Source organism: Neoarius graeffei, chromosome 5 (assembly GCF_027579695.1).
Source record: "Neoarius graeffei isolate fNeoGra1 chromosome 5, fNeoGra1.pri, whole genome shotgun sequence".
NCBI classification, from domain to species: Eukaryota; Metazoa; Chordata; class Actinopteri; order Siluriformes; family Ariidae; genus Neoarius; species Neoarius graeffei.
In genome coordinates this window covers 3382807-3410666 of record NC_083573.1, presented here as the reverse complement: position 1 = coordinate 3410666, position 27860 = coordinate 3382807, and the positions used below count along the sequence as shown (strand labels likewise).

General features: G+C 47.2%; 1 protein-coding gene across 1 annotated transcript; it reads left to right on the top strand.

Moving 5' to 3' along the window:
• Positions 1 to 61: 61 nt before the first annotated feature.
• Positions 62 to 27860, top strand: slc6a3 (solute carrier family 6 member 3). The gene is made up of 14 exons (XM_060920361.1): positions 62 to 350; positions 2534 to 2665; positions 7712 to 7925; positions 10307 to 10445; positions 10545 to 10679; positions 11353 to 11456; positions 19568 to 19692; positions 21079 to 21191; positions 21495 to 21623; positions 21747 to 21846; positions 24579 to 24679; positions 25380 to 25547; positions 26081 to 26152; positions 27837 to 27860. The coding sequence occupies exons 1-14, from the start codon at positions 62 to 64 to the stop codon at positions 27858 to 27860; spliced, it is 1845 nt and encodes a 614-aa protein (XP_060776344.1).

Sequence of the window (27860 nt, the reverse complement as noted above, 5' to 3'; positions counted from 1 at the left end):
AAACTGCCATCATTATCCATCCTTTTCCTCCATCTGCATTCTCTTCCCTCAGCAAAGCCCCATGCTCAGAGGCAGAGCTCCGGCCGCACTCATGTCCTCCGTCATCGCTCCCGCCAATCCCTCTGGCTCCACGGGACCCAAAGATGTGGAGTTGATCCTGGTGAAGGAGCAAAATGGCGTTCAGTTCACCTCCTCCGCCATCATCGCGCCAACCGGCCAGACTCATCCGTCTGGAGAAGAACGAGAAACCTGGGCCAAGAAAATTGACTTCCTGCTGTCTGTCATCGGCTTTGCGGTGGACCTCGCCAACGTCTGGAGGTTCCCGTACCTGTGCTACAAGAACGGAGGAGGTAAGAGTGGAAAATTTACAAGATTTTAATTTAACTTTTGGTAAACCCTGATCATTTTTTAAGACAATTACCCAGGTACGCCAGAGAAAATCACCGTTGAGCAGAGGCTCCTCGGATGTCTGGAGAAAAACCTTCAAGATCAGTTCCAAATTAACTGGAGACAAGTATTTGGAGGAAACTTTTTGTTCCTGAACTGAGCTGCTTGGAGAAGTTCTTGTATATTCTTGACAAATTGGGCATTTATTAGCACCTAGAAACACGGTCACCAGCCACTTCGACCAGTAGTTTATCACCTCAATCTCAGAAGCAACCTTTCTTCTCCAGACATCAAGCAGACAATAGGGCGATGGAAATATTAATCCTGCTTCTCTTCAATTCACATTTTGCAATGTTTTCCATCCTCTCTATCAAATAGCCCCTGCTCGCATGCAAATTTGCTCTGCTCCTGCTCAAAAAACCTGCTTGTATATGTACTCCATGGTTTTGGCTTTTTTTTTTTTTTTTACTTTGAGTTAATACACATCAGTACCCTTTTTTATTGACTATAATAGCTCCAGAGCACATTGGTTAATGGTTAACCAGTAACTGTGCCTAAGTAAAGCAAACTCGCACAAGAAGGCAGTGATTATTTCATTGGTCAATGTCATAACTTGCATCTTGCATTCTTTTGGTTGTTCAATTTTGATTGGATCGTATCACCAAAATCTGACCACAAGATTCACGAGTGAACAAAAAACAGTGAGCATGAGCAGGGATGATTTGGGGCTTCTCAAATTGAAAGACCATGATCTTGATTAAAGCTAGAAACAAAACTCCATCCTGATCGTGTTTATCCAGGGCATTCTGGAGACCCAACTGGAACCATTTTAAAACACTGTTCTGAGCCAGAATACAATGATTATTACAATTGCTCAGGGTGCAAATAAATCTAAATCAAAAGCTGCTTAAAAAAAAGGAATAATGTTCATGACAAAATCCGAGCCATTTCGGTGCTCAAAATCCATTTTAAACGCATTTGAGTGTCGTATATAAAAGTACTCAGATATATGGGATGAAATGATCCAATATTTTGCCATTTCAGCTTCTATATTCAAATTTTGATCGATATCATTTATATTTAGATATTCAAGTTTTCTTAAAAAAGTATTGTTTTAGATCTCCAATCAATATAATAAATTCCATATCTCAGTTTTTATGTTTGTTTTTTTTTCCCCCTGATATTGTACCTGATCCTGTATCAGCTCTGAAAAACCCTGTTTTACTGAATATTGACTCAAAATATTGGAAATAAATGGATTTTCTTCTTCAATAATTGGGTCGAGAAATATAACCGTGTTCCTCAAGAGCTATACCTTTGATCCGGTAATCATTTTATACATTAAATATTGACACCGGTATCTGTTGTATGGTTTTACGGCACTGAATTATCTTCTCCCATTTCCACAAGATTATGATGAAACATTCTGTGCAGGCTGGAAAGAGACACAAGGGCACTGTCTGATCTCAATTGTTAGGTACATCAATATTTCTGTTTAACCATCATAAAATACTTCAGATTATTCCTTTGTACACCCAAAAAGATGTCTGATGTCAAAAACTTAATGTCTCCCCCCCGTGCTGAAACATGAGGTCTGATCTAGAAAGAGAACATGTCTGATCTTGATAATTCTACATAATTACATATGTACGTATTATCTGATGTCCATAACCTGAATAATGTGTTTTTTTTTCTTTTTCCTTCCCATCACTGAAAAGTCTGATCAGTCAAGAAAAAAAAAGTCCGATCTCAGCCTTCTGGATTATTCACATCAGGAACTCTTATCTCTGTTTTCATGGAGAGTTTTAAAGTTGTTTCATGCTGAGTGCCTATTTCTGAAGTCAGGTCTGGTATAAGGTACTGGTTTTCAGATTGCAGGATTCTTCAGCGCTTTCTTCTGTAAAATACTTGTCGAAATGTAGGCGTGAGCCACCAAACCAGCACAGCGTAGTAGTCTTTAAAATTAAAATTACTTCTAAATTTAATTTACAAAAATTATTTATTGACCAAGTTTTTTCTCATTTCCATTTTTTTTTAGATTTGTTATACATTGAAATTAATGAAGAATAAAATACAGAACACATCCAAACTTGCATCCAAATCTGATCTCAATAATAGCGACGTTTGTTTCCTTTTCTCCACCAAGGTGCCTTCCTCGTCCCCTACTTGTTCTTCATGGTGATTGCCGGAATGCCACTCTTCTACATGGAATTAGCGTTGGGACAATACAACCGTGAAGGAGCGGCGGGAGTCTGGAAGATTTGTCCGATATTTAAAGGTAACGCTGTTGAAGGCAACTGATTCGTTGCTGTCTGATATGATGTGCAGTAAAATAACAAGTGTACACTGCTGCAATCTTCTAAAAAGTTCATGTTTCTCAATACAGCAGATCCGGCAGCTGGTTGATTCAAGGTTAAGTGTAATTCCAGCATGAATTTAATTTACGAGTTTAAATAATTTACCAAAATACCTGAGGGTTTTTTGTTGAAATTCCAGGTGGTGGTGTCGTCACATTTCCTTCGTCATTCTGATTTTCGACTTGTCTAAAACCCACCAAGACAACGGCAAACTCTCAGAACAGCGACAAAAACACAACTCATCCTGATGGTCATCAATGAAACATGCGAATGGACAGAATCTGAAAAGCCTCAAGCTCATTTTCACCCATATTATTGAGCGAGCACATTTTCAGATTGTTGACGTAAACAGAACGTCATTTTCTTTTATCACCGATCTATCGTAAGAGTATCTTCATTGTACGGATCTGATCTGGGGGGGGGGGGGGGGGAGCACTGTTCTTAAAAAATATCGTACAGCGTAAAGCAGGCCAGTGATTAGTCTGTTTAACTCATTTCCCAGCTGCCTGACAACAATCACTACTCAAACCATGTGGTCATGTGTTTGTCTTCCATCAGCAGTTACACAAAATTCAGCAATTTATTACCATTTTGTGATTAAAGAACGTCACATAGAATTTTTAATAAAATACATCATGATGAAAATATGAGAAAAGGTGAGTAAAGCCCTGCACTATGAACCTACGGTGAGGTACGTACCTGCTGTGGGGTCACACCGGTAATGAAGTTGGTATCAGGTGTTATCCCGTTTTCCATCAACACTGCGTGTTAGACATGGTTGGGGAAACAGAGACGAGACGTTCAGTCACACGAGACAGGTACTGTTTATCTCTCGATTAAAAACTCTGAAATGGGAGACAGTCAAATTGGCTTTTAGTCTCAAAACTCTAAAAGCTTGTCGTGTTCATATTAGTTGACTGCAGGGAGAGATTTTAACATGCTTCAGAAGGCCTGTGTGACCTTCAATGTCAGGTTTTTGATAATACTCGGGCGTGTTAGATGACCAGTCATACATATACAAGCGTGTGTAGGCCATTTTCACCCCAAACCATGGACATCAGCACTGCTTCACACTGTATTACCAACGTTAACGTACCAGGCCTTTTTACTTAACTGAGACGTCAAAGAAAAATAATCTTTCAAAGTGCAGAAAATACTTGTGCACAACATGGAAAAAGGCTTTGTACCTAAAATTATGCATTTTCAAGAATAAAAGAACCAAAAAAAGGAGCTCGATGATGTTCTTTACATTAATTGAAGCCAGTTGTGTAAAAATCAGCAGAAAAGCCACTAATCTAAAATCACTAATAGTGTTAACCAATATACCAAAAAGTTTTGTATAGCTAGCTAAAGTTACCACAGGAGGTTATGGATGTTTTTCAACACGACCGACAGAATGTGATATTCCAGCTAGCCAAATTTACCACAAAAGTTTCTTCTTACTGGATATTATTTCCCACAAAATATCTCAACTCGCTCAAGTTGCCACAAGATGTTACTCAAAACAAGTAAAAATGTACCCGGATGCTAACCTAACCAGCAAAGTTTCTCGAGAATACTTTTCTCTGGTAAAGTGACCACAGGATGCAATGTTACCTCGCCAACATCATTACAGACTGCTATTGCTGCTAACTAGCTAAAAATGACTCTATAATGTCCTGTCATACGAACTAAATTTACCGGAAGAGTTTATGGATATTAAAGCTCAAGTTAACACTGGATGTTATGACGAGTGAGTTACCGTAAAGCTACTACAAGAGGATCTAGCTAGCAATAATTATGAAATAAATATTAGCCAAAAAAAGAGGTTTTATTGCTCAAGTTACCACATGATGTTAAATCCCATTCAGCAAAACGTGAAGTTGAAATTACATTGCTAAATTTATCACAGGAGGTTATAATTATGATTAAAACTTGCCAAATGTACCACTGGTTGCTCTTGTAACTAGCTAGTTACGTACCACAGGACATTATCGCATCATCTACCACAGGATATTTTATCTTATATTTTTAGCAAAATTTACCACAAGATGATATTTAAACTCACAAAATTTACCACAGGATAGTGTTCAAACTTGAGCTAGATTGAAAAATTTCTTGTGCACCCTGAAAGAAAATTGTTTGTTGTAAAGTGTAGCATGCCAATCATAACATCACATGTTTGAAGGGCTGGCTCAGTCTTGGACTGTCTTCTGGACTCCATTGAGGTGGTGGGTGAGAGGAGGATGTTAACCAAGCTGACCTCAATCATGGAGAACCCCTCTCACCCCCTACATGAGGCTGTGGGGGCTTTAAGCAGCTCGTTAAGTAGTAGACTGCTACACCCACGCTGTAAGAAGGAGAGATACCGCAGGTCATTCATACCTACTGCTGTCAGACTGTAGAACACCCACAACTTGTAATGTAGCACCAATAACCTGTTATAACTACCTCTGCCATCTCTCATCGATGCAATTATGTGCAATAATATTGGTCTTTAACTATTTTTATGCATACTTATATATTATGTATGTGTGTATATATACACACAGTCTACCTGTAATGTGCAATTTTTCTGAGCCCCTCAATAGGGCAATTTTTCTATACTTTTTCATGGTAGATAATGGAAATAGCCCTCTGTATTTAATCTTTCGTTTGTCTAATTTTTATTTCAGTTTTATATGTTATCTGTATGACATTTTCTTGCTACTGTAACGTGAATTTCCCCGATGTGGGATCAATAAAGTGAATCTAATCTAATCTAATCATGATTAGCACACTAATGCTACCCACAGGAGAGTCAAGCGAACAATAATTATCAAAAAAATATTCTCAAAAAAGGTTTTGTTGCACAAGTTACTACAGGATATTAAATCTCATTCAACAAAATGCCAAGTTGAAATTATATGTCACTAAATTTACCAGACGAGATTACAATTATGATTCAAACTTGCCACAGGATATTAGTCAAACTTGCTAAATGTACCATTGGTTGCTCTTCTAACTAGCTACAGTTACCACAGGACATTATCGCTCCTAAAGCGTCGTCTACCACAGGATGTTATTTTATCTCGCAAAATTTACCACAAGATATTATTTAAACTCTCAAAATTTACCACAGGATAGTGTTCAAACTTGAGCTAGATTGAAAAATTTCTTGTGCACCCTGAAAGAAAATTGTTTGTTGTAAAGTGTCGCTAACTAGAGTTATGACAGGAGTTTATGGACATTAATCATACGAGTTAAAAGTAGCACAGGATGCTAATCTGACTAGCCAGGTTTACCACAGAAGGTTATTGTAACTAGCACACAATTTTATTCAAACTAGCCAAGTTAAAAACAGGATGTTTTCTGACTAGCTGATTAAATTCGCCACAGGTAGTTATGGAGGATGTTAAGATGAACCAAAGCTCACACAGGATATTTTCCAAATTAGCTAACGCTACATCATCTCAGTAGACAAGTCTGAGGAGATAAATTTACCATCACGTTATTCAAACTGACTGGAAATGTTACAAACAAATAAGAATGATTGGTGTGTGTGTGGCTACAGGTGTGTGATCAGATTTAGATTCCCAACAGACCGAGCTGTCAGAACGAGGGAGAGGAAGAAAGAGAAAGACAGACATGTTAATGACGAGCTCTGTTTTCTGTGTGCCTGCCACTCGTCGGGAGATTACTGTAATTACTGCTGATCAACACGTTCACTTCCTCACGATCGATGCCCTGAAAGTGCCCAAAATTGCACATGTGCACACAATGAGATGACGTGAATGTGTCTCCTAGCAAAAATCCCCATTTTACACCTTCGCGACAAGCGTCCCACTGGTCCAGACCATCACTTTAGAGTTATTTTATCACAATGCAATTCGAGCAATTAGAAAACCCCCAATATTAAACCTCTTGTCAAGCTGAGGGATCCTTCTGACGCCATGCAGGTGTGGAAATAACCGACGGAGAAAATCAGGCAGCACCTGAATGCAGTGATGATGCCTTCCAGAATTATTGGCACCCTCCATAAAACAAAAAACACAGGCACCAAGTGGTATTTTGAGCCCAAATATTATCCAATTATTTAAATTTAAGTGTGTTTTTCAGACAAAATGCTGGTTTCAAAATGATCAACACCTTTATGATTTATATTTGATAAAACCTTCCATGAGGGGAGTAGAAATTATTTTACACGTGTGCGACCTTTTATTTTTACGACAGGGAAACAGGACATGTTCAAAAGCATTGACAGTCATCTTGGAGACGAACTGCAAATGTGAATGACACTTAACTCATCATTTAAAATATTCCTGAAAGGGTGTCAATAGTATATTTTGAAGGGGAAAATTATAATTATTTAATTCTTCTTGGAAGAAAGATCAAAACTGGTTACTGAGAGCAAACAACAATAAGGTCTCCCCCCCCACCCCCAAATTGGCACGATTAAGAAATTTCAGCACAGATTTTGCACAAATACCAAAGAAAAATACTTTATTTAAAAAAACAAAACTGTCTTTGTAATGTAATGATATTTGAACAAGTCAATAATTCTCGATTGTCTGTGAAGAGAATTTGACTTACCGTTTGTAAATGTCTGGTCATTTTACAAAGGGTGCCAATAATTCTGGCCAGCACTGTAAATGCACTGAAACACGATTTTAGAACTTTTCATGTGCATTGTGAATGCGTCACATTCCTTATCTGTGCTGAAGAACAAATCTTTGATCGTTTTTCCTCCTGGTTTGTGCCCTGAGGGATTTGCTTATTTATTAACACCGCCTTGGGCTATTGTTGAAAAGAAAAAAAGTACAGAAAGAAAAATGAGACGTCTTTTGTGACTTGTCAGAAACAATGAGATTTTCAACCTGGAGCTTGATCAAAAAGTCCATGATAAGCAAGATCACCATGCACTCGTCATCGAATTTTCATTTCTCGCTCATGCTTGGGATTCTGAAAAAAGTATTTTTGCAAGTTCTGTTCATCCCCCTGGTCCTCAGGTGTCGGCTTCACGGTGATCCTCATCTCACTGTACGTGGGTTTCTACTATAACGTCATCATCGCCTGGGCGCTGTTCTACCTGTTCTCGTCGTTCTCCGCTGAGCTGCCGTGGGTCGACTGCAACAACACGTGGAACAGCGCAAACTGCGCCGACCTGAACGCCACCTTCCTGAACGACTCGCACAAAGCCACACCTGCTTTAGAGTACTTTGAGTGAGTTAAACGGTAACACTAGCTGGCTATTAGCTCTGCAAGTTAGCTATGTAAACGCAGCATGAAGCTAATATTAGCCAGATTACCACTGTGATCTTGTGTTACACCACAAGCCAAACTTGCTAGCTACTCGTAGCTTAAGAATTGTAATATCCGTAGTATATTTTTTCGTTGATTCTGGATATGTTTCTTGGTTTTATTTCCACAGTACTTTTCAAAGCTGGTAATTTTTTTTTTTAAAGGTACAAAAGGTTAACAATAATAATCTTGGGTTTGGAACTGCATTGGCTCCTTATCAGAAAGCGACTGTTGGGTTATGCCCAGGTCATACGGCAGGCTGCAACTAGTTTTCAGCTACTCGCGTCTACCCGCGATGATAAAATAGCAGGTAGACGAAGACTGGCCTTGCGTCGATGCATGATGACGCAGAGTTACAGAGGGGCTTTAGTAGAGGCAAGCTGATGCAAGTGGATCACGATCTGTTTGCATTTCAGCTGCAATTCGCTTCCAATTAGTGCAAATAGCAGGTTGATGCATGTCGAGGCAGGCAGTCGTGCAACGCTTGAGCGAGCGATCACAGGTTGAAGCAGGTTGCGGCAGCTAGACGCAGGGGAAGACAAGTCTTTCGAGATGGTCAAGATGCATCGCAGGCAGACGCAGACTGCACCTGCAAATAGTTTATAACAAGGCTTTTCAAAGTGTGGGAGAGTCAGCCCCCCCTACAATTTTTGTTGTTGCTATACTTAATGTTCCATTCGTATTTAAAAAATGGTTGTTGTACACTTTTTTTTCTTTTACACATTTTAAACATCTGTGCTTTTTATAACTTTTTTTTTACACATTTTAAACATCTGCTTTTTTAAAACATCTTTTTTATACATTTAAAACATAGATGTTTTAATAAAGCTCATATGTTTTAAATGTGTAAAAAAAAAAGGTGTTTTAAAAAAGCAGATGTTTAAAATGTGTAGAAAATGTTATAAAAAGCACAGATGTTTAAAATGTGTAAAAGAGGTTTTAAAAAGCACAGATGTTTAAAATGTGTAAAAAAAGATGTTTTAATAAAGCTAATTTTTTACACATTTAACATCTGTGCTTTTTAAAACATCTTTTTTACACATTTTAAACATCTGTGCTTTTTATAACATTTTTTACACATTTTAAGCATCTGCTTTTTTTAAACATTTTTTACACATTTTAAACATCTGCTTTTTATAACATTTTTTACACATTTTAAGCATCTGCTTTTTTAAAACACCTTTTTTTTTTTACACATTTTAAACATCTGTGCTTTTTGAAAACATCTTTTTTATACATTTAAAACATGAGCTTTATTAAAACATCTTGTTTTACACATTTTAAACATCTGTGCTTTTTTAAAACTTTTTTTTTACACATTTTAAACATCTGTGCTTTTTAAAAAACATCATTTTTTTTTACACATTTTAAACATCTGTGCTTTTTTTTTTTTAAAAACCATCTTGTTTTACACATTTTAAACATCTCATAGCATCGTTAGCTAGCACCTCTTGGCAGACAACACACTGTGGCAGTGGAGCATCTTCAGATCCAGTCCATGAAAATCCAAACTTTAAATAATCGTGGTCATACTTCCTTCTTTTTTTTGCTTGGCCCAGACTCTGTCTCCTCACTCACTGTAGCTTTAGGTACTAAAAATCGATCCATTTTGTCTCTGGCAAAGGCTAGCTGAAGTTCGCGAAATGTCCGCAATAGTAACTTATTCTGGTTTATTTTTCCTCACGTTGCGCCCCCCCCGAAGAACTCTGGCGCCCCCTAGGGGAGGCGCGCCCCACACTTTGAAAAGCCCTGGTTTATAACAACCTGCAAGCAGTCTTATGGCCTTATTCTTTTTCAAGGTTTTCCGTGCGCTGCGTCTGCTTCCGACTGGTTGCGTCCTGTCTTAACAGCTTAAAAAAAAAAATCTGCGTCTTGCCATATGTCTAACCACAATGAAGGATTTGACGCAAAACGCCTGCGTCCACCCGCGATCCGTCGCCACCCGATCGATCGCAAGTCACAGCATGCGTCTTTCTGCCGTCTGACCTGGGTATTAGCTAAACTCACAAGCTAGCTGGAAACTTTAGCACAGTGCTGTGTTCATCAATCTCAACTATTAGATATAGCTTTTAAAAAAAAATACGCAACATGCAGCTGCAAATGTGAAAATTAAGACTGATGGAAAAAAAATGTCACATGACCAAGTTCTAACTTCCACCCTGCCTTTTTAAGCCCAATGAGATTCTGGAAATGTTGCTTCAAAATGACATTAACGCTTCCAGTGAGCTGCATCATTGCTCAGCAGTGAATGTTTGCTCACTTTATAAATGAAATGATGTTGATAAGTGTGTTTTGTTGTGCAGACGTGGTGTGCTGCACCTTCAGGACAGTACGGGGATCAACGATCTCGGCCTGCCTCGCTGGCAGCTCACTTCCTGTCTCGCTGTCGTCATAGTCATCCTTTACTTCAGTCTGTGGAAGGGAGTCAAGACCTCAGGCAAAGTGAGACAATTCTTTATCTTAGATGTAAAAAGAAATACAAGACATATGGATAAAAAGATGGATGGTCATGACGATAATGAAACCTGTGTGTGTGTGTAGGTGGTGTGGATCACTGCCACCATGCCTTACGTGGTTCTGACGGTTCTCCTGCTGCGGGGTGTGACTCTGCCTGGAGCCATCGATGGGATTAAAGCCTACCTGAGTGTGGACTTCATGCGTCTGTGTGATGCTCAGGTTTATACACACGCGAATCATTGTGTACAGAATTGTTGACACGGTGGTGGTGTGGATAAGTGACAAGTGAACTGCTCAAGTGCACAAGGATGTGCACATTTCACACCATCCACCACTAACACAACCTTAGATGCCACACAATCGTAAAATATTAGACAATTTATGACAAAGACAAATGAACGGATAGACGAACGGGTAAACGGACAGGAGGAATAAGCAAAGCAGAAAGAGCGATCATCAGTCATCTCTCTTCGATACCTGTGGACAAGAGAGTCCAGCAGTGCCAGGTGTGTTCAAAGGAACTTGGGGAGGAACATCAAGTAGTATGGAGTGACAGGTGGACAGAAACAGACAGAGGGATGGATGGATAGATACTGTAGATAAACAGGTCAGAGCAGTGTAAACATGGTCTAGTCCGTGTCTTTTCCTGGTGTATCGTGGGGAAGTGTGTGAATCACAAGATCGTAGTCATTGTGATAAATTTCACCGTGTCTCGCTGGTCACTCGCTTAAACGGCCTCAAAGCTGCAGTTTGAGAATTAGATTAGACGCATGCGAGCGGCAGCAATTTGCAAAATTACCCTGCATTCAACGAGTTCCTTTCATCTCTGAGCTCAATGAGTTCCTGCAATTATCCTTAATGATGGCACTGCGGCCGCTTTGTGTGTGTGTAGGTCTGGATCGAGGCGGCGACGCAAATCTGCTTCTCTTTAGGAGTCGGCTTCGGTGTTTTAATCGCCTTCTCCAGCTACAACAAATTCACCAACAACTGCTACAGGTACACAGTGTACACACACACACCAAATTGTACTCCATCAAGCACACGACAGTATATGCACTGCACAAACACGATACAAAGTCAACTCACTGTACACATACAATATTGTGTGACTCCAACATGTGCACACACGACACACTCACTGTATTCACATCCTGTTCACAAGCTACTCACCAGTCAAGTAGAAATTGCATTCAAATCATACAAAACCAGTGTACAGTATACACACTGCAGGTCTCACACTGTACACACAGCACACTCACTGCATTCACACTTCACACCATACTCAGACTTTCCGCATGCAATGTACCTTACAGACGAACTGTGCACATTATACATGCTACACATAATATTCACACTGTATATGCAAGATATGATCACACTGCAGCTCCTTACTGTAACTCACAGTACAACACATTGTCCACACACTGCAGCTCATACACACGACACACTGCAAATCATACACAGAAGTCATACTGGATGCACTGCAGCTTGTGCATTCTACACACTGCATTCACAGCGGACACACTGCAGCTCCCACATCGTACACACGCTGCAATCCTACGAGACACTGCAGGTCACACACTTCCCACACTGCAATCAAACTGGATAAATAGCCATTCACAAACTGTATACACACAGGCAGTGCAGCTCGCACGTTGGGGGGGGGCACACTGCAGCTCGCACGTTGGGGGGGGCACACTGCAGCTCGCACGTTGGGGGGGCACACTGCAGCTCGCACGTTGGGGGGGCACACTGCAGCTCGCACGTTGGGGGGGGGCACACTGCAGCTCGCACGTTGGGGGGGGCACACACTGCAGCTCGCACGTTGGGGAGGGCACACACTGCAGCTCGCACGTTGGTGGGGCACACACTGCAGCTCGCACGTTGGTGGGGCACACACTGCAGCTCGCACGTTGGGGGGGCACACACTGCAGCTCGCACGTTGGGGGGGCACACACTGCAGCTCGCACGTTGGGGGGGCACACACTGCAGCTCGCACGTTGGTGGGGCACACACTGCAGCTCGCACGTTGGGGGGGCACACACTGCAGCTCGCACGTTGGGGGGGCACACACTGCAGCTCGCACGTTGGGGGGGCACACACTGCAGCTCGCACGTTGGGGGGGCACACACTGCAGCTCGCACGTTGGGGGGGCACACACTGCAGCTCGCACGTTGGGGGGGCACACACTGCAGCTCGCACGTTGGGGGGGCACACACTGCAGCTCGCACGTTGGGGGGGCACACACTGCAGCTCGCACGTTGGGGGGGCACACACTGCAGCTCGCACGTTGGGGGGGCACACACTGCAGCTCGCACGTTGGGGGGGCACACACTGCAGCTCGCACGTTGGGGGGGGGCACTGCAGCTCGCACGTTGGGGGGGGCACTGCAGCTCGCACGTTTGGGGGGGAACACGCACACAGCCGCTCACACGTTTGGGGGGGGAACACGCACACAGCCGCTCACACGTTTGGGGGGGACGCGCACACAGCCGCTCACACGTTGGGGGGGCCGCGCACACAGCCGCTCACACGTTGGGGGGGCGCGCACACAGCCGCTCACACGTTGGGGGGGGCGCGCACACAGCCGCTCACACGTTGGGGGGGGCGCGCACACAGCCGCTCACACGTTGGGGGGGGCGCGCACACAGCCGCTCACACGTTGGGGGCGCGCACACAGCCGCTCACACGTTGGGGGCGCGCACACAGCCGCTCACACGTTGGGGGCGCGCACACAGCCGCTCACACGTTGGGGGGGGTCACACAGCCGCTCACACGTTGGGAGGGGTACACACAGCCGCTCACACGTTGGGGGGGGTACACACAGCCGCTCACACGTTGGGGGGGCCGCGCACACAGCCGCTCACACGTTGGGGGGGCCGCGCACACAGCCGCTCACACGTTGGGGGGGGCGCGCACACAGCCGCTCACACGTTGGGGGGGGCGCGCACACAGCCGCTCACACGTTGGGGGGGGCGCGCACACAGCCGCTCGCACGTTGGGGGGGGCGCGCACACAGCCGCTCGCACGTTGGGGGGGGCGCGCACACAGCCGCTCGCACGTTGGGGGGGGCACACTGCAGCTCGCACGTTGGGGGGGGCACACACTGCAGCTCGCACGTTGGGGAGGGCACACACTGCAGCTCGCACGTTGGGGGGGCACACACTGCAGCTCGCACGTTGGTGGGGCACACACTGCAGCTCGCACGTTGGGGGGGCACACACTGCAGCTCGCACGTTGGGGGGGCACACACTGCAGCTCGCACGTTGGGGGGGCACACACTGCAGCTCGCACGTTGGGGGGGCACACACTGCAGCTCGCACGTTGGGGGGGCACACACTGCAGCTCGCACGTTGGGGGGGCACACACTGCAGCTCGCACGTTGGGGGGGCACACACTGCAGCTCGCACGTTGGGGGGGCACACACTGCAGCTCGCACGTTGGGGGGGCACACACTGCAGCTCGCACGTTGGGGGGGCACACACTGCAGCTCGCACGTTGGGGGGGCACACACTGCAGCTCGCACGTTGGGGGGGCACACACTGCAGCTCGCACGTTGGGGGGGCACACACTGCAGCTCGCACGTTGGGGGGGCACACACTGCAGCTCGCACGTTGGGGGGGCACACACTGCAGCTCGCACGTTGGGGGGGCACACACTGCAGCTCGCACGTTGGGGGGGCACACACTGCAGCTCGCACGTTGGGGGGGCACACACTGCAGCTCGCACGTTGGGGGGGGCACTGCAGCTCGCACGTTGGGGGGGGGCACTGCAGCTCGCACGTTTGGGGGGGAACACGCACACAGCCGCTCACACGTTTGGGGGGGAACACGCACACAGCCGCTCACACGTTTGGGGGGGAACACGCACACAGCCGCTCACACGTTTGGGGGGGACGCGCACACAGCCGCTCACACGTTGGGGGGGCCGCGCACACAGCCGCTCACACGTTGGGGGGGCGCGCACACAGCCGCTCACACGTTGGGGGGGGCGCGCACACAGCCGCTCACACGTTGGGGGGGGCGCGCACACAGCCGCTCACACGTTGGGGGGGGCGCGCACACAGCCGCTCACACGTTGGGGGGGGCGCGCACACAGCCGCTCACACGTTGGGGGCGCGCACACAGCCGCTCACACGTTGGGGGCGCGCACACAGCCGCTCACACGTTGGGGGCGCGCACACAGCCGCTCACACGTTGGGGGCGCGCACACAGCCGCTCACACGTTGGGGGGGGGGTCACACAGCCGCTCACACGTTGGGAGGGGTACACACAGCCGCTCACACGTTGGGGGGGGTACACACAGCCGCTCACACGTTGGGGGGGCCGCGCACACAGCCGCTCACACGTTGGGGGGGGGCCGCGCACACAGCCGCTCACACGTTGGGGGGGCGCGCACACAGCCGCTCACACGTTGGGGGGGGGGGACACACACAGCCGCTCACACGTTGGGGGGGGGTACACACAGCCGCTCACACGTTGGGGGGGGTACACACAGCCGCTCACACGTTGGGGGGGGTACACACAGCCGCTCACACGTTGGGGGGGGTACACACAGCCGCTCACACGTTGGGGGGGTACACACAGCCGCTCACACGTTGGGGGGGGGGACACACAGCCGCTCACACGTTGGGGGGGGGGGACACACAGCCGCTCACACGTTGGGGGGGGGGGACACACGCAGCCGCTCACACGTTGGGGGGGGGGACACAGCCGCTCACACGTTGGGGGGGGGGACACACAGCCGCTCACACGTTGGGGGGGGGACACAGCCGCTCACACGTGGGGGGGGGACACATGCAGCCGCTCACACGTTGGAGACACACACTGCAGCTCACACGTTGGAGACACACACTGCAGCTCACACGTTGGAGACACACACACTGCAGTTCACAGGTTGGAGACACACACACAGCTGCTCACACGTTGGAGACACACACTGCAGCTCACACGTTGGAGACACACACTGCAGCTCACACGTTGGAGACACACACTGCAGCTCACACGTTGGAGACACACACACTGCAGTTCACAGGTTGGAGACACACACAGCTGCTCACACGTTGGAGACACACACTGCAGCTCACACGTTGGAGACACACACTGCAGCTCACACGTTGGAGACACACACACTGCAGCTCACACGTTGGAGACACACACACTGCAGCTCACACGTTGGAGACACACACACTGCAGCTCACACGTTGGAGACACACACACAGCTGCTCACACGTTGGAGACACACACACACACTGCAGCTCACACACACTGCAGCTCACACACTGGACTCTCACTGCAGCTCACATGCTGGGGGAGGGCACACACAGCCGCTCACACGTTGGGGGGGGACACGCAGCCGCTCACACGTTGGGGGTGGCACACGCAGCCGTTCACACGTTGGGGGGGGCACACGCAGCCACTCACGTTGGGGGGGGGACACACGCAGACGCTCACACGTTGGGGGGGGGGACACACGCAGCCGCTCACACGTTGGGGGGGGAACGCAGCCGCTCACACGCAGCCGCTCACACGTTGGGGGGGGGACACACGCAGCCGCTCACACGTTGGGGGGGGGGACACACGCAGCCGCTCACACGTTGGGGGGGGCACACGCAGCCGCTCACACGTTGGGGGGCACACGCAACCGCTCACACGTTGGGGGGGCACACGCAGCCGCTCGCACGTTGAGGGGGGGACACACGCAGCCGCTCACACGTTGAGGGGGGGACACACGCAGCCGCTCACACGTTGAGGGGGGGGGGGGACACACGCAGCCGCTCACACGTTGAGGGGGGGGGACACACGCAGCCGCTCACACGTTGAGGGGGGGACACACGCAGCCGCTCACACGTTGAGGGGGGGACACACGCAGCCGCTCACACGTTGAGGGGGGGGCACACGCAGCCGCTCACACGTTGGGGGGGGCACACGCAGCCGCTCACACGTTGGGGGGGGGACACACGCAGCCGCTCACACGTTGAGGGGGGGACACACGCAGCCGCTCACACGTTGAGGGGGCACACGCAGCCGCTCACACGTTGGGGGGGGCACACGCAGCCGCTCACACGTTGGGGGGGGCACACGCAGCCGCTCACACGTTGGGGGGGGCACACGCAGCCGCTCACACGTTGGGGGGGGCACACGCAGCCGCTCACACGTTGGGGGGGGCACACGCAGCCGCTCACACGTTGGGGGGGGCACACGCAGCCGCTCACACGTTGGGGGGGGCACACGCAGCCGCTCACACGTTGGGGGGGGCACACGCAGCCGCTCACACGTTGGGGGGGGGGACACGCAGCCGCTCACACGTTGGGGGGGGCACACGCAGCCGCTCACACGTTGGGGGGGGGCACACGCAGCCGCTCACACGTTGGGGGGGGCGACACACGCAGCCGCTCACACATTGGGGGGTGCACACAGCCACTTACAAGTTGGGGGGGGGACACACGCAGCCGCTCACACGTTGGGGGGGGGACACACGCAGCCGCTCACACGTTGGGGGGGACACACACGCAGCCGCTCACCCGTTGGGGGGGAGGGGGAAACACACAGCCGCTCACACGTTGGGGGGGGGGGGACACACACACAGCCACTCACACGTTGGGGGGGCCGCGCACACAGCCGCTCACACGTTGGGGGGGGCCGTGCACACAGCCGCTCACACGTTGGGGGGGCCCGCACACAGCCGCTCACACGTTGGGGGGGGCGCGCACACAGCCGCTCACACGTTGGGGGCGCGCACACAGCCGCTCACACGTTGGGGGGGGACACACAGCCGCTCACACGTTGGGAGGGGTACACACAGCCGCTCACACGTTGGGGGGGGGTACACACAGCCGCTCACACGTTGGGGGGGGGTACACACAGCCGCTCGCACGTTGGGGGGGGGACACACACAGCCGCTCGCACGTTGGGGGGGGGACACACACAGCCACTCGCACGTTGGGGGGGGGACACACACAGCCACTCGCACGTTGGGGGGGGGAGACACACAGCCACTCGCACGTTGGGGGGGGGAGACACACAGCCACTCGCACGTTGGGGGGGGGAGACACACAGCCACTCGCACGTTGGGGGGGGGGAGACACACAGCCACTCGCACGTTGGGGGGGGGAGACACACAGCCACTCGCACGTTGGGGGGGGGAGACACACAGCCACTCGCACGTTGGGGGGGGGAGACACACAGCCACTCGCACGTTGGGGGGGGGAGACACACAGCCACTCGCACGTTGGGGGGGGGAGACACACAGCCACTCACACGTTGGGGGGGGAGACACACAGCCACTCACACGTTGGGGAGGGACACACAGCCACTCACACGTTGGGGAGGGACACACAGCCACTCACACGTTGGGGGGGGGGGGGGGACACACACAGCCGCTCACACGTTGGGGGGGGGGGGACACACAGCCGCTCACACGTTGGGGGGGGGGGACACACAGCCGCTCACACGTTGGGGGGGACACACAGCCGCTCACACGTTGGGGGGGACACACAGCCGCTCACACGTTGGGGGGGGGGGACACACAGCCGCTCACACGTTGGGGGGGGGACACACAGCCGCTCACACGTTGGGGGGGGACACACAGCCGCTCACACGTTGGGGGGGGGGACACACAGCCGCTCACACGTTGGGGGGGGGGACACACACAGCCACTCGCACGTTGGGGGGGGAGACACACAGCCACTCGCACGTTGGGGGGGGGAGACACACAGCCACTCACACGTTGGGGGGGGAGACACACAGCCACTCACACGTTGGGGGGGGGGGGACACACAGCCACTCACACGTTGGGGGGGGGGGGGACACACAGCCACTCACACGTTGGGGGTGGGGGACACACACACAGCTGCTCACACACTGGACTCTCACTGCAGCTCACATGCTGGACATACTAATTCACATTGTATACACACTGCAGCTTGCTCATTGTACACACTGCAGTCACACCTTGGACACAATGCAAATCATACTGGAGACACTGCAGCTCACACAGTGGAATCTCACTGGACACATTGCAATTCACATGGTAGACTCACTGCAGCTCACACATTGTACACACTACAATTCACATTGTACACTCCCTCACTCTCTGCAGTCACACTGCTGCTTACACATTGTGCACACTGCAGTCATACTGGACACTGCAGCTCACACAGTTTACACACTGGACACACTGCAGCTCACATAGTACAAACTGCATACACCGTAGTCACACTGGACACACTGCTGCTCATTGTACACGGCTCACACATTGTACAAGCTGTAGTCACAATGGACACACTGCACCCATACTGGACACACTGCAGCTCGCACATCGTACACACACACACTGCAGCTCACAGACTTGACCCACTGCAATCATACTGAAAACACTGCAACACACTGTACACACTGCAGATCACCACACTACACGCCGAACGCCTTTCCCACACACCTTTTCAAGGAGGTTTTTGCCACAGTTGGTCCCTTAATTCTGGCCAAAATAAGCAGCTTTTTAATAAATTGTACCATCCCCCCACCTCAAACTAGCCATAATTCAACCTTTTCTCAAAAAGCCTCAGCTCGAGCCGTCTGTTCAGAGCAACTCCAAGCCCATTTCTCTGCTTTCTTTTCTTTCCCAAGTCATCAAAACACTTGTTTTCATTCAGCTCTCCTCTTATCTACATTAATTTCACATCTTGGATCAATTCCAACGCTCCATTTTGAGCTCCGTTTTATTTTCCCTGTCCATTCTCCCTCCGGATTCCATCTTTCAGAAACACTGTATTCCTTACCCCAGTTATGCTGATGATACTCAGTTCCATCTCCTTATTAAACCTGCAGCATAAGTAACCTGCTAAACTGCCGAAATGACTTGAAATGCTGCATGGCAAATAACTTCCTTCAACTGAAGTCAGGACCTTTGGCCCTGCCTCGTCCCAGCAAATCAGCTTTGTTCACTGTCCACAAACCGAAAAGAGTGTCAGAAATCTTGCTGTCGTTCTTTATGTTGTTAAACTGTCATTTCAGACATTAATCGGTCCGTTTCTTATTGCAGTTGCCATTTTCATGTGAAAATCGCGGACGCGACTCATCACAGGCTTGTTTACTCTGTGTTCCCAGAGACGCCATCATCACCAGCTCCATCAACTCACTGACCAGCTTCTTCTCCGGCTTTGTCATCTTCTCGTTCCTAGGCTACATGTCGCAGAAACACAACGTGGCCCTTGATAAAGTTGCCACTGATGGTGAGTGTGTGCTCTGTGAGGATGGGCAACATACACAAATAACGGGATTGACTCAAAACTGCGAGACTGGACTCGTATCAGAGAGAGGAGGAAACAGTCTTTAAAACAAGTGGACAAATTTGTGCTTGATATCAGTAATGAGTTCTTCACAGAAGAAAAATTGAATAGCTGCTCTTCAGTCATATTAATTTCCACACCATCTCTGTTCCTGATGTGACTTTCAGGTTGCCCCAAATTACAGTGCAGGTGTTGATCTATTCACATCGTCTCCACCCACTATTTTACATACTTAATTTGAAACACCTCATCCATCAGTCCACGCTCTGTGGTTGTATGCCTCTGTGAACCAGTTGGGTTTCATCTTCCCTCAAGGCTTTCCTGATCCATCATTCACAAAAATGTGAGATCACATTAGAATTTGGTGTCCAAAGGTCAATCAGTTCATCTTCGAGTCCAATTGAACATTTCTACCAAATTTGAAGAAATTTTCTCAAGGCATTCTTGAGACATCACAGTCACGAGAACTGGACAGATGGACAGACAAGCCAAGAACATAATCCCACCGGCCACGCCTGTCACCAACATGGAGGCACAAAAATATGAAACGTGAGTCAAAAGATGTGTTAGAACAATCCTGAAAGAAAAGTTGTGAGTGACTTGGGTATGATGACCGAGTTAACAAGGTTTTATTTTGTTAAAGCTGTGTGATAGAAAAAAGTTTAAAAAAAAAAAACCTCGTTAAAATTCTCCACACTTATCTTTCCCACTTGGATTAATTTTCCAACCATGTCTGCACATACACATCGTACTTAACGATAGACAGCAGAAGTGAAATTATTGAAAGGTTCGAGCATGCTCTTTTCCCATGATATTATTTTGTACCTTCACATTGCCTGGTTATTTTTGGACGTCGTCCATTTCAAGTGAAAATATTCAGGCTAAATCTAGCTCCAAACTGATAGACTGAGGACATCTTTGGACAAGAGTCTGTGAGAAAGAGACGCTTTGAAAGTGCATTTATGGAGGAACAGAAATTGAGAGAGCAAGACAGGCAGATAATCCAACAGAAAGACAGACAGATAAATCAGACATACAGGCTTTTGTTTGGATGGATGGATGGATGGATGGATGGATGGATGGATGGATGGACGGACGGATGGACGGACGGACAGATGGATGGACAGATGGATGGACTGATGGACGAGATGCCTATGGATGGATGAAGACAGACCTGTGGAGAGACAGATGATGGATGGATGAATGAACAAACTAATGAAGAAATGGAGAAAGACAGACAGAACTTTACCTGGATGTAGAAACTGTTAGAGACAGATCTTTGACAGATGAACAGACAATCATCTAACATGTTCATCTCATGTCCTGCAGGTCCCGGTTTGGTGTTTATAATTTACCCAGAAGCCATTGCGACGTTGCCAGGCTCCTCTGTCTGGGCTGTGATCTTTTTCATCATGCTGCTCACGCTGGGCATCGACAGCGCTGTAAGACCCCTCACGAAAAACATACAGGGCAGTTAGGACCAAAAGACACCTAAACACCTCTGTAAACGTCCCTGTGAACAAGTGTTATGACAGAAACAACCACATATTAGAACGAGTGTGTTCATATACACCTGTGATATAGAGCTGCATTACTGTCAAAGCTGCTGTTTTAGAAAAAAAAGAAAGGAAAAAAAACTATTTGGACAGCCCACTTTGCCTTGCTGCATCACTCCATAAGAATGAAGGTGAGAGAGGTGTATTATGGGAATTAACTGATTTCTTCATGTTTATCATCTGCTGCAGATGGGAGGGATGGAGTCGGTGATCACGGGACTCATCGATGAATTCAAGTTTCTGCACAAACACAGAGAACTGTTCACGCTCTTCATCGTGGTGTCCACCTTCCTCATTTCACTCTTCTGCGTCACCAACGTGAGTGAGACGCTACCATGGTCGAGGACCAGGATGACAGCGAGACTCGATCTCTGATGTAAATCAATCGTATACTCAGACTGACCGACCCCCTCCATCTCTTTTGCCGTCTATTCCTTATAGGGAGGAATCTACGTCTTCACGTTGTTGGACCACTTTGGGGCAGGGACATCGATCCTCTTCGGCGTGCTGATTGAAGCCATCGGCATCGCCTGGTTTTATGGTGAGTGTGTGTTCAGGTAAGCTGATTGGCCATCACTGCTGTAATGGAGAATCAGGGATGAGAGGCGCTGGTTGTGTTCCAATTCATCTTTGCTTCATTAGATGCAACCGAGTGGCATCCTGCTGGGCTCGGACATCACGTGACCCCTGGATGAGGGCTACACTTTTCTCTTCTTTCAAACATTCATAGGACAAACTGGTCACCATTATTTGCTCATTGTGGATGTGTCCCAAACCCCACTCTCTCTCACATACACACGACTCACGAAATGGAACACAAACACCCACCATTCGTCCATTGAGGGCACATCCTATTCACTACATAGATGACCAACCATTGACAGTCCACTGTGAGAGTGTCCCAAACCATACTTCACAACATGGTTCAAATAACTCATTATCTGAACACGCTGATAGTTTGACTGGGTAAAGAGTTTTGTTTCATGTTCAAATCCAAAAGTGGATTCATCTTTTAACTCCGTGGAGAACAAAAAACCTCCACATGATGAAATCCTGCTGTTTTGCAATTTAAAACTGAACTGAACTTTCTGAAACGTTCCCTCAGGCGAAACTCTGCTAAACGACTGACCTGAACTTCAAAAGACCAGAGACCAATAGGAAGAGAACACTGACTGACCTTTGACCTGAAAGGTCACAAGGATCCAGGCTGCGACCCAAAAACTGGGGCTTTCGTTCCAGAAAAAGCAAAACGGGTTGTGCCTGAGAAGCATCTGCACTGACAGTGACCTGCGGCGGGAAACACATGTCACTGACATGCTGTCGCCATTTATAGCTACGCAGTGTCTCTTGGAATTTCTCGTTCCTCTTTGATTAGAGCATTTGGTCATGTCGAAAAGGCAAAACGTGCACCAGAGAGAACTTTCGGTCCTCAGGTTATCATGATGAGTTTTATAGGAAAAACGTTTTGCAAAAAATAAGCCGAAAAAAGCCCTCAAACAGCAACTGTCCTCAAACACACACACACTGAGCCAATGGGCGTGGCTTAATACTGAAACGAGCATGTTGCAACCACCCAAATGCACAATTAAACACAGACGCTACCTTCACTTGATAAGCTTTCGGTCAGTGTTCTCATGCTTTTCACTCGCGAGTTTGGCTCAGACACTCATCTCATCTCATTATCTGTAGCCGCTTTATCCTGTTCTACAGGGTCGCAGGCAAGCTGGAGCCTATCCCAGCTGACTACGGGCGAAAGGCGGGGTACACCCTGGACAAGTTGCCAGGTCATCACAGGGCTGACACATAGACACAGACAACCATTCACACTCACATTCACACCTACAGTCAATTTAGAGTCACCAGTTAACCTAACCTGCATGTCTTTGGACTGTGGGGGAAACCGGAGCACCCGGAGGAAACCCACGCGGACACGGGGAGAACATGCAAACTCCACACAGAAAGGCCCTCACTGGCCACGGGGCTCGAACCCGGACCTTCTTGCTGTGAGGCGACAGCGCTAACCACTACACCACCGTGCCGCCGCTCAGACACTCTTCAGGTTTAATAAACATAGCATGAGAAGCACGAGCAACATCATCCTTGACCTCAGTCAGTGTGAAGCTTACTCTTTCGATTACATTCATTATGTCTTATATTAAATATAGTTAGTTTTTGTTTTTTTTCTTTTTTATCAGACATCTAATTTTTGGGTTTGTTTACCTGAAATGTTTCGACGTACAACTTCCGTCTTCCTCAGAGTGTCACCGGATGTTATTGGTGACGCATCTTTTAACACGCACTGAAGGCATGTCAATATCCACGATGGGCAATATCAAAAGGGGCGGAACAGGTTAAGAACAACAAAACACAGAAGAAAGGGAAAAAACAAACTAACAAACAAGAACACAGGGGAGTAGTTACATTACCATACATCAGGGGAATAACTGAACGCATTCAAAGAGTAATGAGGAAACACAACATTAACACACCTGTCAAACCACACACAACACTCCGTCAGATCCTGGTTCATCCCAAAGACAGAATACATCCGGACAACAGATGCAACACCATATATGAGATTCCATGCCAATTATGCAATAAAACTTATATTGGGGAGACAGGAAGGAGTTTCAACACAAGAAAAAATGAACATAAGAAAGAGTGCGAAAAGGAGACAGCTACAAGACAAACCCGAACAATAAAAGAAAAGGCACAACAGGAAAATTATAAGTCAGCTATAACAGATCATTGCAAAAGGGAAAATCACATTATGGACTGGGGGAATGCCAGAGTCATCCGCACAGAAGATAACAAACATCAGCGCTGGATCAGGGAGGCCATAGAGATCCGTAAGCGAAGCCCGAGGACCATCAACCGGGATGAGGGAGCATACATGCTCTCCCATACCTGGAGTGACATCTTGCAGGGGACGAACACACAGTATAAGGCGTGACCGACCTGTCAAACCAGACAGGAAGGCCACGCCTTCAGAAACAGCAGCTGATAAAAGATGCATCACCAATAACATCCGGTGACACTCTGAGGAAGACGGAAGTTGTACGTCAAAACATGTCAGGTAAACAAACCCAAAAATTAGATGTCTGATAAAAAAGAAAAAAAACAAAAACTAACTATAGTGTGAAGCTTAGCTATGTTGACCCATGATTAGCCCCACCCACTTTATATTGAAAAGGAAGAAATTCTCAAGTTTCGCCAGTGAAGAGCTCGACAGTTCACAGCAGTGTGTGTGTGTGTGTGTGTGTGTGTATGCAGGTGTGGATCGTTTCAGCGATGATATCCAAGAGATGATCGGGCAGCGACCAGGATTTTACTGGCGACTCTGCTGGAAATTCATCAGCCCCTGTTTCCTGCTGGTACATGACACTTTCTTTTCTTCTCTGGTGATTATACAGAACTGTTTTTGAGCTGGAAATTCCCCTTGCTAATCAGCACAAGAACCAAAAGTCTCCAAGTTCAAATCCCAGCACCGCCAAAGCAACACTGTTGGATTCTTCGAAATAGTTTCATCGCTCACACTCGCTCACTCCAAAAGCTTATAAAGCAACATTTTCATCTCCCGAGCCAACGTGATTAGCATTCAACTTCCTCGCTGAACTCCGATCAAACAGCCGACGAGCTAATTAGCTAACATTTAACAAAAGCTATTGCATGGTAGCTGTATGGTTAATTATTCCATTTATTTGGACCACGTGAAAAAAATATGGTCCAAAAGACTTTCCCTTGATTGGTGACAGAGACCAACGCTGTCCACAAAACGACGTTTGGAATCTAATAAGTGGGTAACTAGCAAACATGCTCACATTCAAGCTGTAAAACCTCCTCGCCATCTGAAGATCTTAAAGATTAGCCAAACCGGGAAGCAATTTTATTTACAAATTGTGATGTAATAATGAGATCTAATTCAGATTTTGTCAAACAGATACTGTAAATGTTAATCTGATGAGATAAATTACTGAAAATATATCACATTTTCTCAGTGTCAAGAGCTGAAATTATTTACCATTACTCTAATTCCTGTATTACTTTTTTCCCCCTTTTCCATCCTATATCGAGTTCATGGTGGTGGTGAGCTTTGCGACCTTTAACCCCCCGAAGTACGGCTCCTACTCGTTCCCAATGTGGGCCAACATGCTCGGCTGGTGTCTGTCTATCTCCTCCATGATCACGGTTCCCATCTATGCCATCTACAAGTTCTGCGTCCTGCCCGGAAGCTTTTGCACCGTACGTCCACCTCAGTGTTTATGTCAAGTGTTAATTTAATCGCATCATTCCTGCATTTAAACCTCACGAACATGGAAAAGACGGCACACTTAACAGCAGACTCTGTCTTCCACAACACACCAAACCTGCGAGCTAATGAGCTCATGGGTCGTCCAGCTCATGCATCTCGTCTTTCAAAAAGACATCAGAACTTGGTGGTTTTATGCTCTCTTAGAAAATTTAGCAATCTTAAAAAGATCTTTTGGTTGCCTCTCAGGAGATAGTGTGTTTTGACCTCAGAGTGGAGCAGGTCCCAAGAGTTCAATGATAAATTCCTGAAAGGTTCAAGATGCTCAGGCAATAGTTTGCAGTTTCTATCGCACACTTTCCCAAGTGCTGACCATCCTCGCACATCCTGCCTGGATCCCTTTATTAAAGGGCATCACTTTGTTGTCGGCTTCCCTCAGAGGGACAACCAAAGAACTCTTCAGGGTTCTAATTTTTTTCCCCACCAATGTAGAGAATTTACAAGTTAACTTGTTTTCTGGTTGTAGAAACTGGCGTATGCCATCACGCCCGAGACCGAACATCACCTGGTGGAGCGCGGTGAGGTGCGACAATTCACGGTATGTTCAGAGACGACTTTTCAATTAAAGACATCTGAAATGGTGATTCAAGTAGTGCTGAAAAAGAATAACGTCCATAAAATTTAAGGGAAATTTTACTTTTCTCGTCACAATAAGTCAAAGCAAATGGACACTGATGAAAAAATATCAAAGCCCGGGTCAGTGCAAAGCTATTTTACAAAGTGAAACATTAAATAAGTAAATCGAGCAATTTTAGAAAATAATAAGCTCTTTATAGTTGACACTGCAAAAACTATTCAAGCAGAATTATGCCTCTTCCAAGCATTTATTGTGCATCAAATTTTATATTATATTATATTATATTATATATATATATATATATATATATATATATATATATTATTTTTTTCCCCCCCGCACACATACACACTTAAAAAAAAAAAATCATGTTTATGATCATGTTGACTTTCAGGTAAACATACTGAAATATTAGAATTTAAAAAATATATTTTAATATCCAATTCAGTTTAAAAGTTTGCATCCCCAAAGGTTATGGAAGGGAAAGGCTGTTCCTTGGCATACAGTACAAGTTACAAAATAAATGTTTTTGTTTTTTCCGCGGTCCGGTTTCCAACAAATCCTGTGCTCTGATTGGCTGGCAAGCGGGTCCGTATCCTACAGTACAGATCCCAGTTACGGACCTCTGGCGACTTGCTCGTTCACAACAACAAACATAGTCGTAATTTTTCTCAACATTTATTTGCACATTTCTCAGGAGAATAGCATTAATTTTACAGCATGGATAGCGATAACGACAGTCTTTACAGTGAAAGCGAGTTTTACTTCCCTGAGGAAGACAAAATAAAATAAAAAAAACATTTCAGGAGAAAGCTAAAACCCTGCAACTTGCTAATGCCAAGCAAAAACATGGCTGAATCCTTAATGACTCCTATTTGTATAAATAGGGGACGACATAGGCAGCAAAATGTAGTTTTTTTCCTGCCATGGAAGTGCACTTGTATACCGAGGAGGAAGCCATTTGCATTACAGCCGTGAATGAGGATTCAAAATGGTGGCTCGGCTCGGTTTTCCCTTTCAGGCGCTCTTGTTTTCTGTTAGAATTTGGTAAAGAAAAAAAAAAAAAAAAATATATATATATATATATATATATATATATATATATATATATATTATTCACCAGGACTCTAAATTGACCGTAGGTGTGAGTGTGAATGGTTGTCTGTGTCTATGTGTCAGCCCTGTGATGACCTGGCGACTTGTCCAGGGTGTACCCCGCCTTTCGCCTGTAGTCAGCTGGGATAGGCTCCAGCTTGCCTGCGACCCTGTAGAAGGATAAAGCGGCTAGAGATAATGAGATGAGATGAGATTATTCACCAGCTTAAGGTCGGTCCGTATGGTGAAATACTGTGACCTCGGCCCAGAGGGCCTCGCTCAGTACTTTCAAGACCTCGGTCACGGTATTTCACCATACGGACCTCCCAGCTGGTAAATGTACATATATATTCCATTCAGAGAGAGTGTACATACTTTTAAACCTTTTTTTTTTTTAAACATGTACACGATTTAAGCATTTTTGTTCCACAGGAAAAAGTCCCCCCCACCCCAATACCTTCACAGGGGATGCTAACTTTTGGACTCAACCAAACAAATCTGACAATCTGCATGTTCTCATGTGCTTTCTCTCTCTTTTTTTATTTTTTAGCTTCATCACTGGCTGGTGGTGTGA

Coding starts and splice junctions, on each gene's coding strand:
- slc6a3 (XM_060920361.1), top strand. CDS start 62: ATGCTCAGAGGCAGAGCTCCGGCCGCACTCATGTCCTCCGTCATCGCT. Junction 2,666..7,711: donor GATTTGTCCGATATTTAAAG/GTAACGCTGTTG, acceptor CCTGGTCCTCAG/GTGTCGGCTTCACGGTGATC. Junction 21,847..24,578: donor CGGCATCGCCTGGTTTTATG/GTGAGTGTGTGT, acceptor GTGTGTATGCAG/GTGTGGATCGTTTCAGCGAT.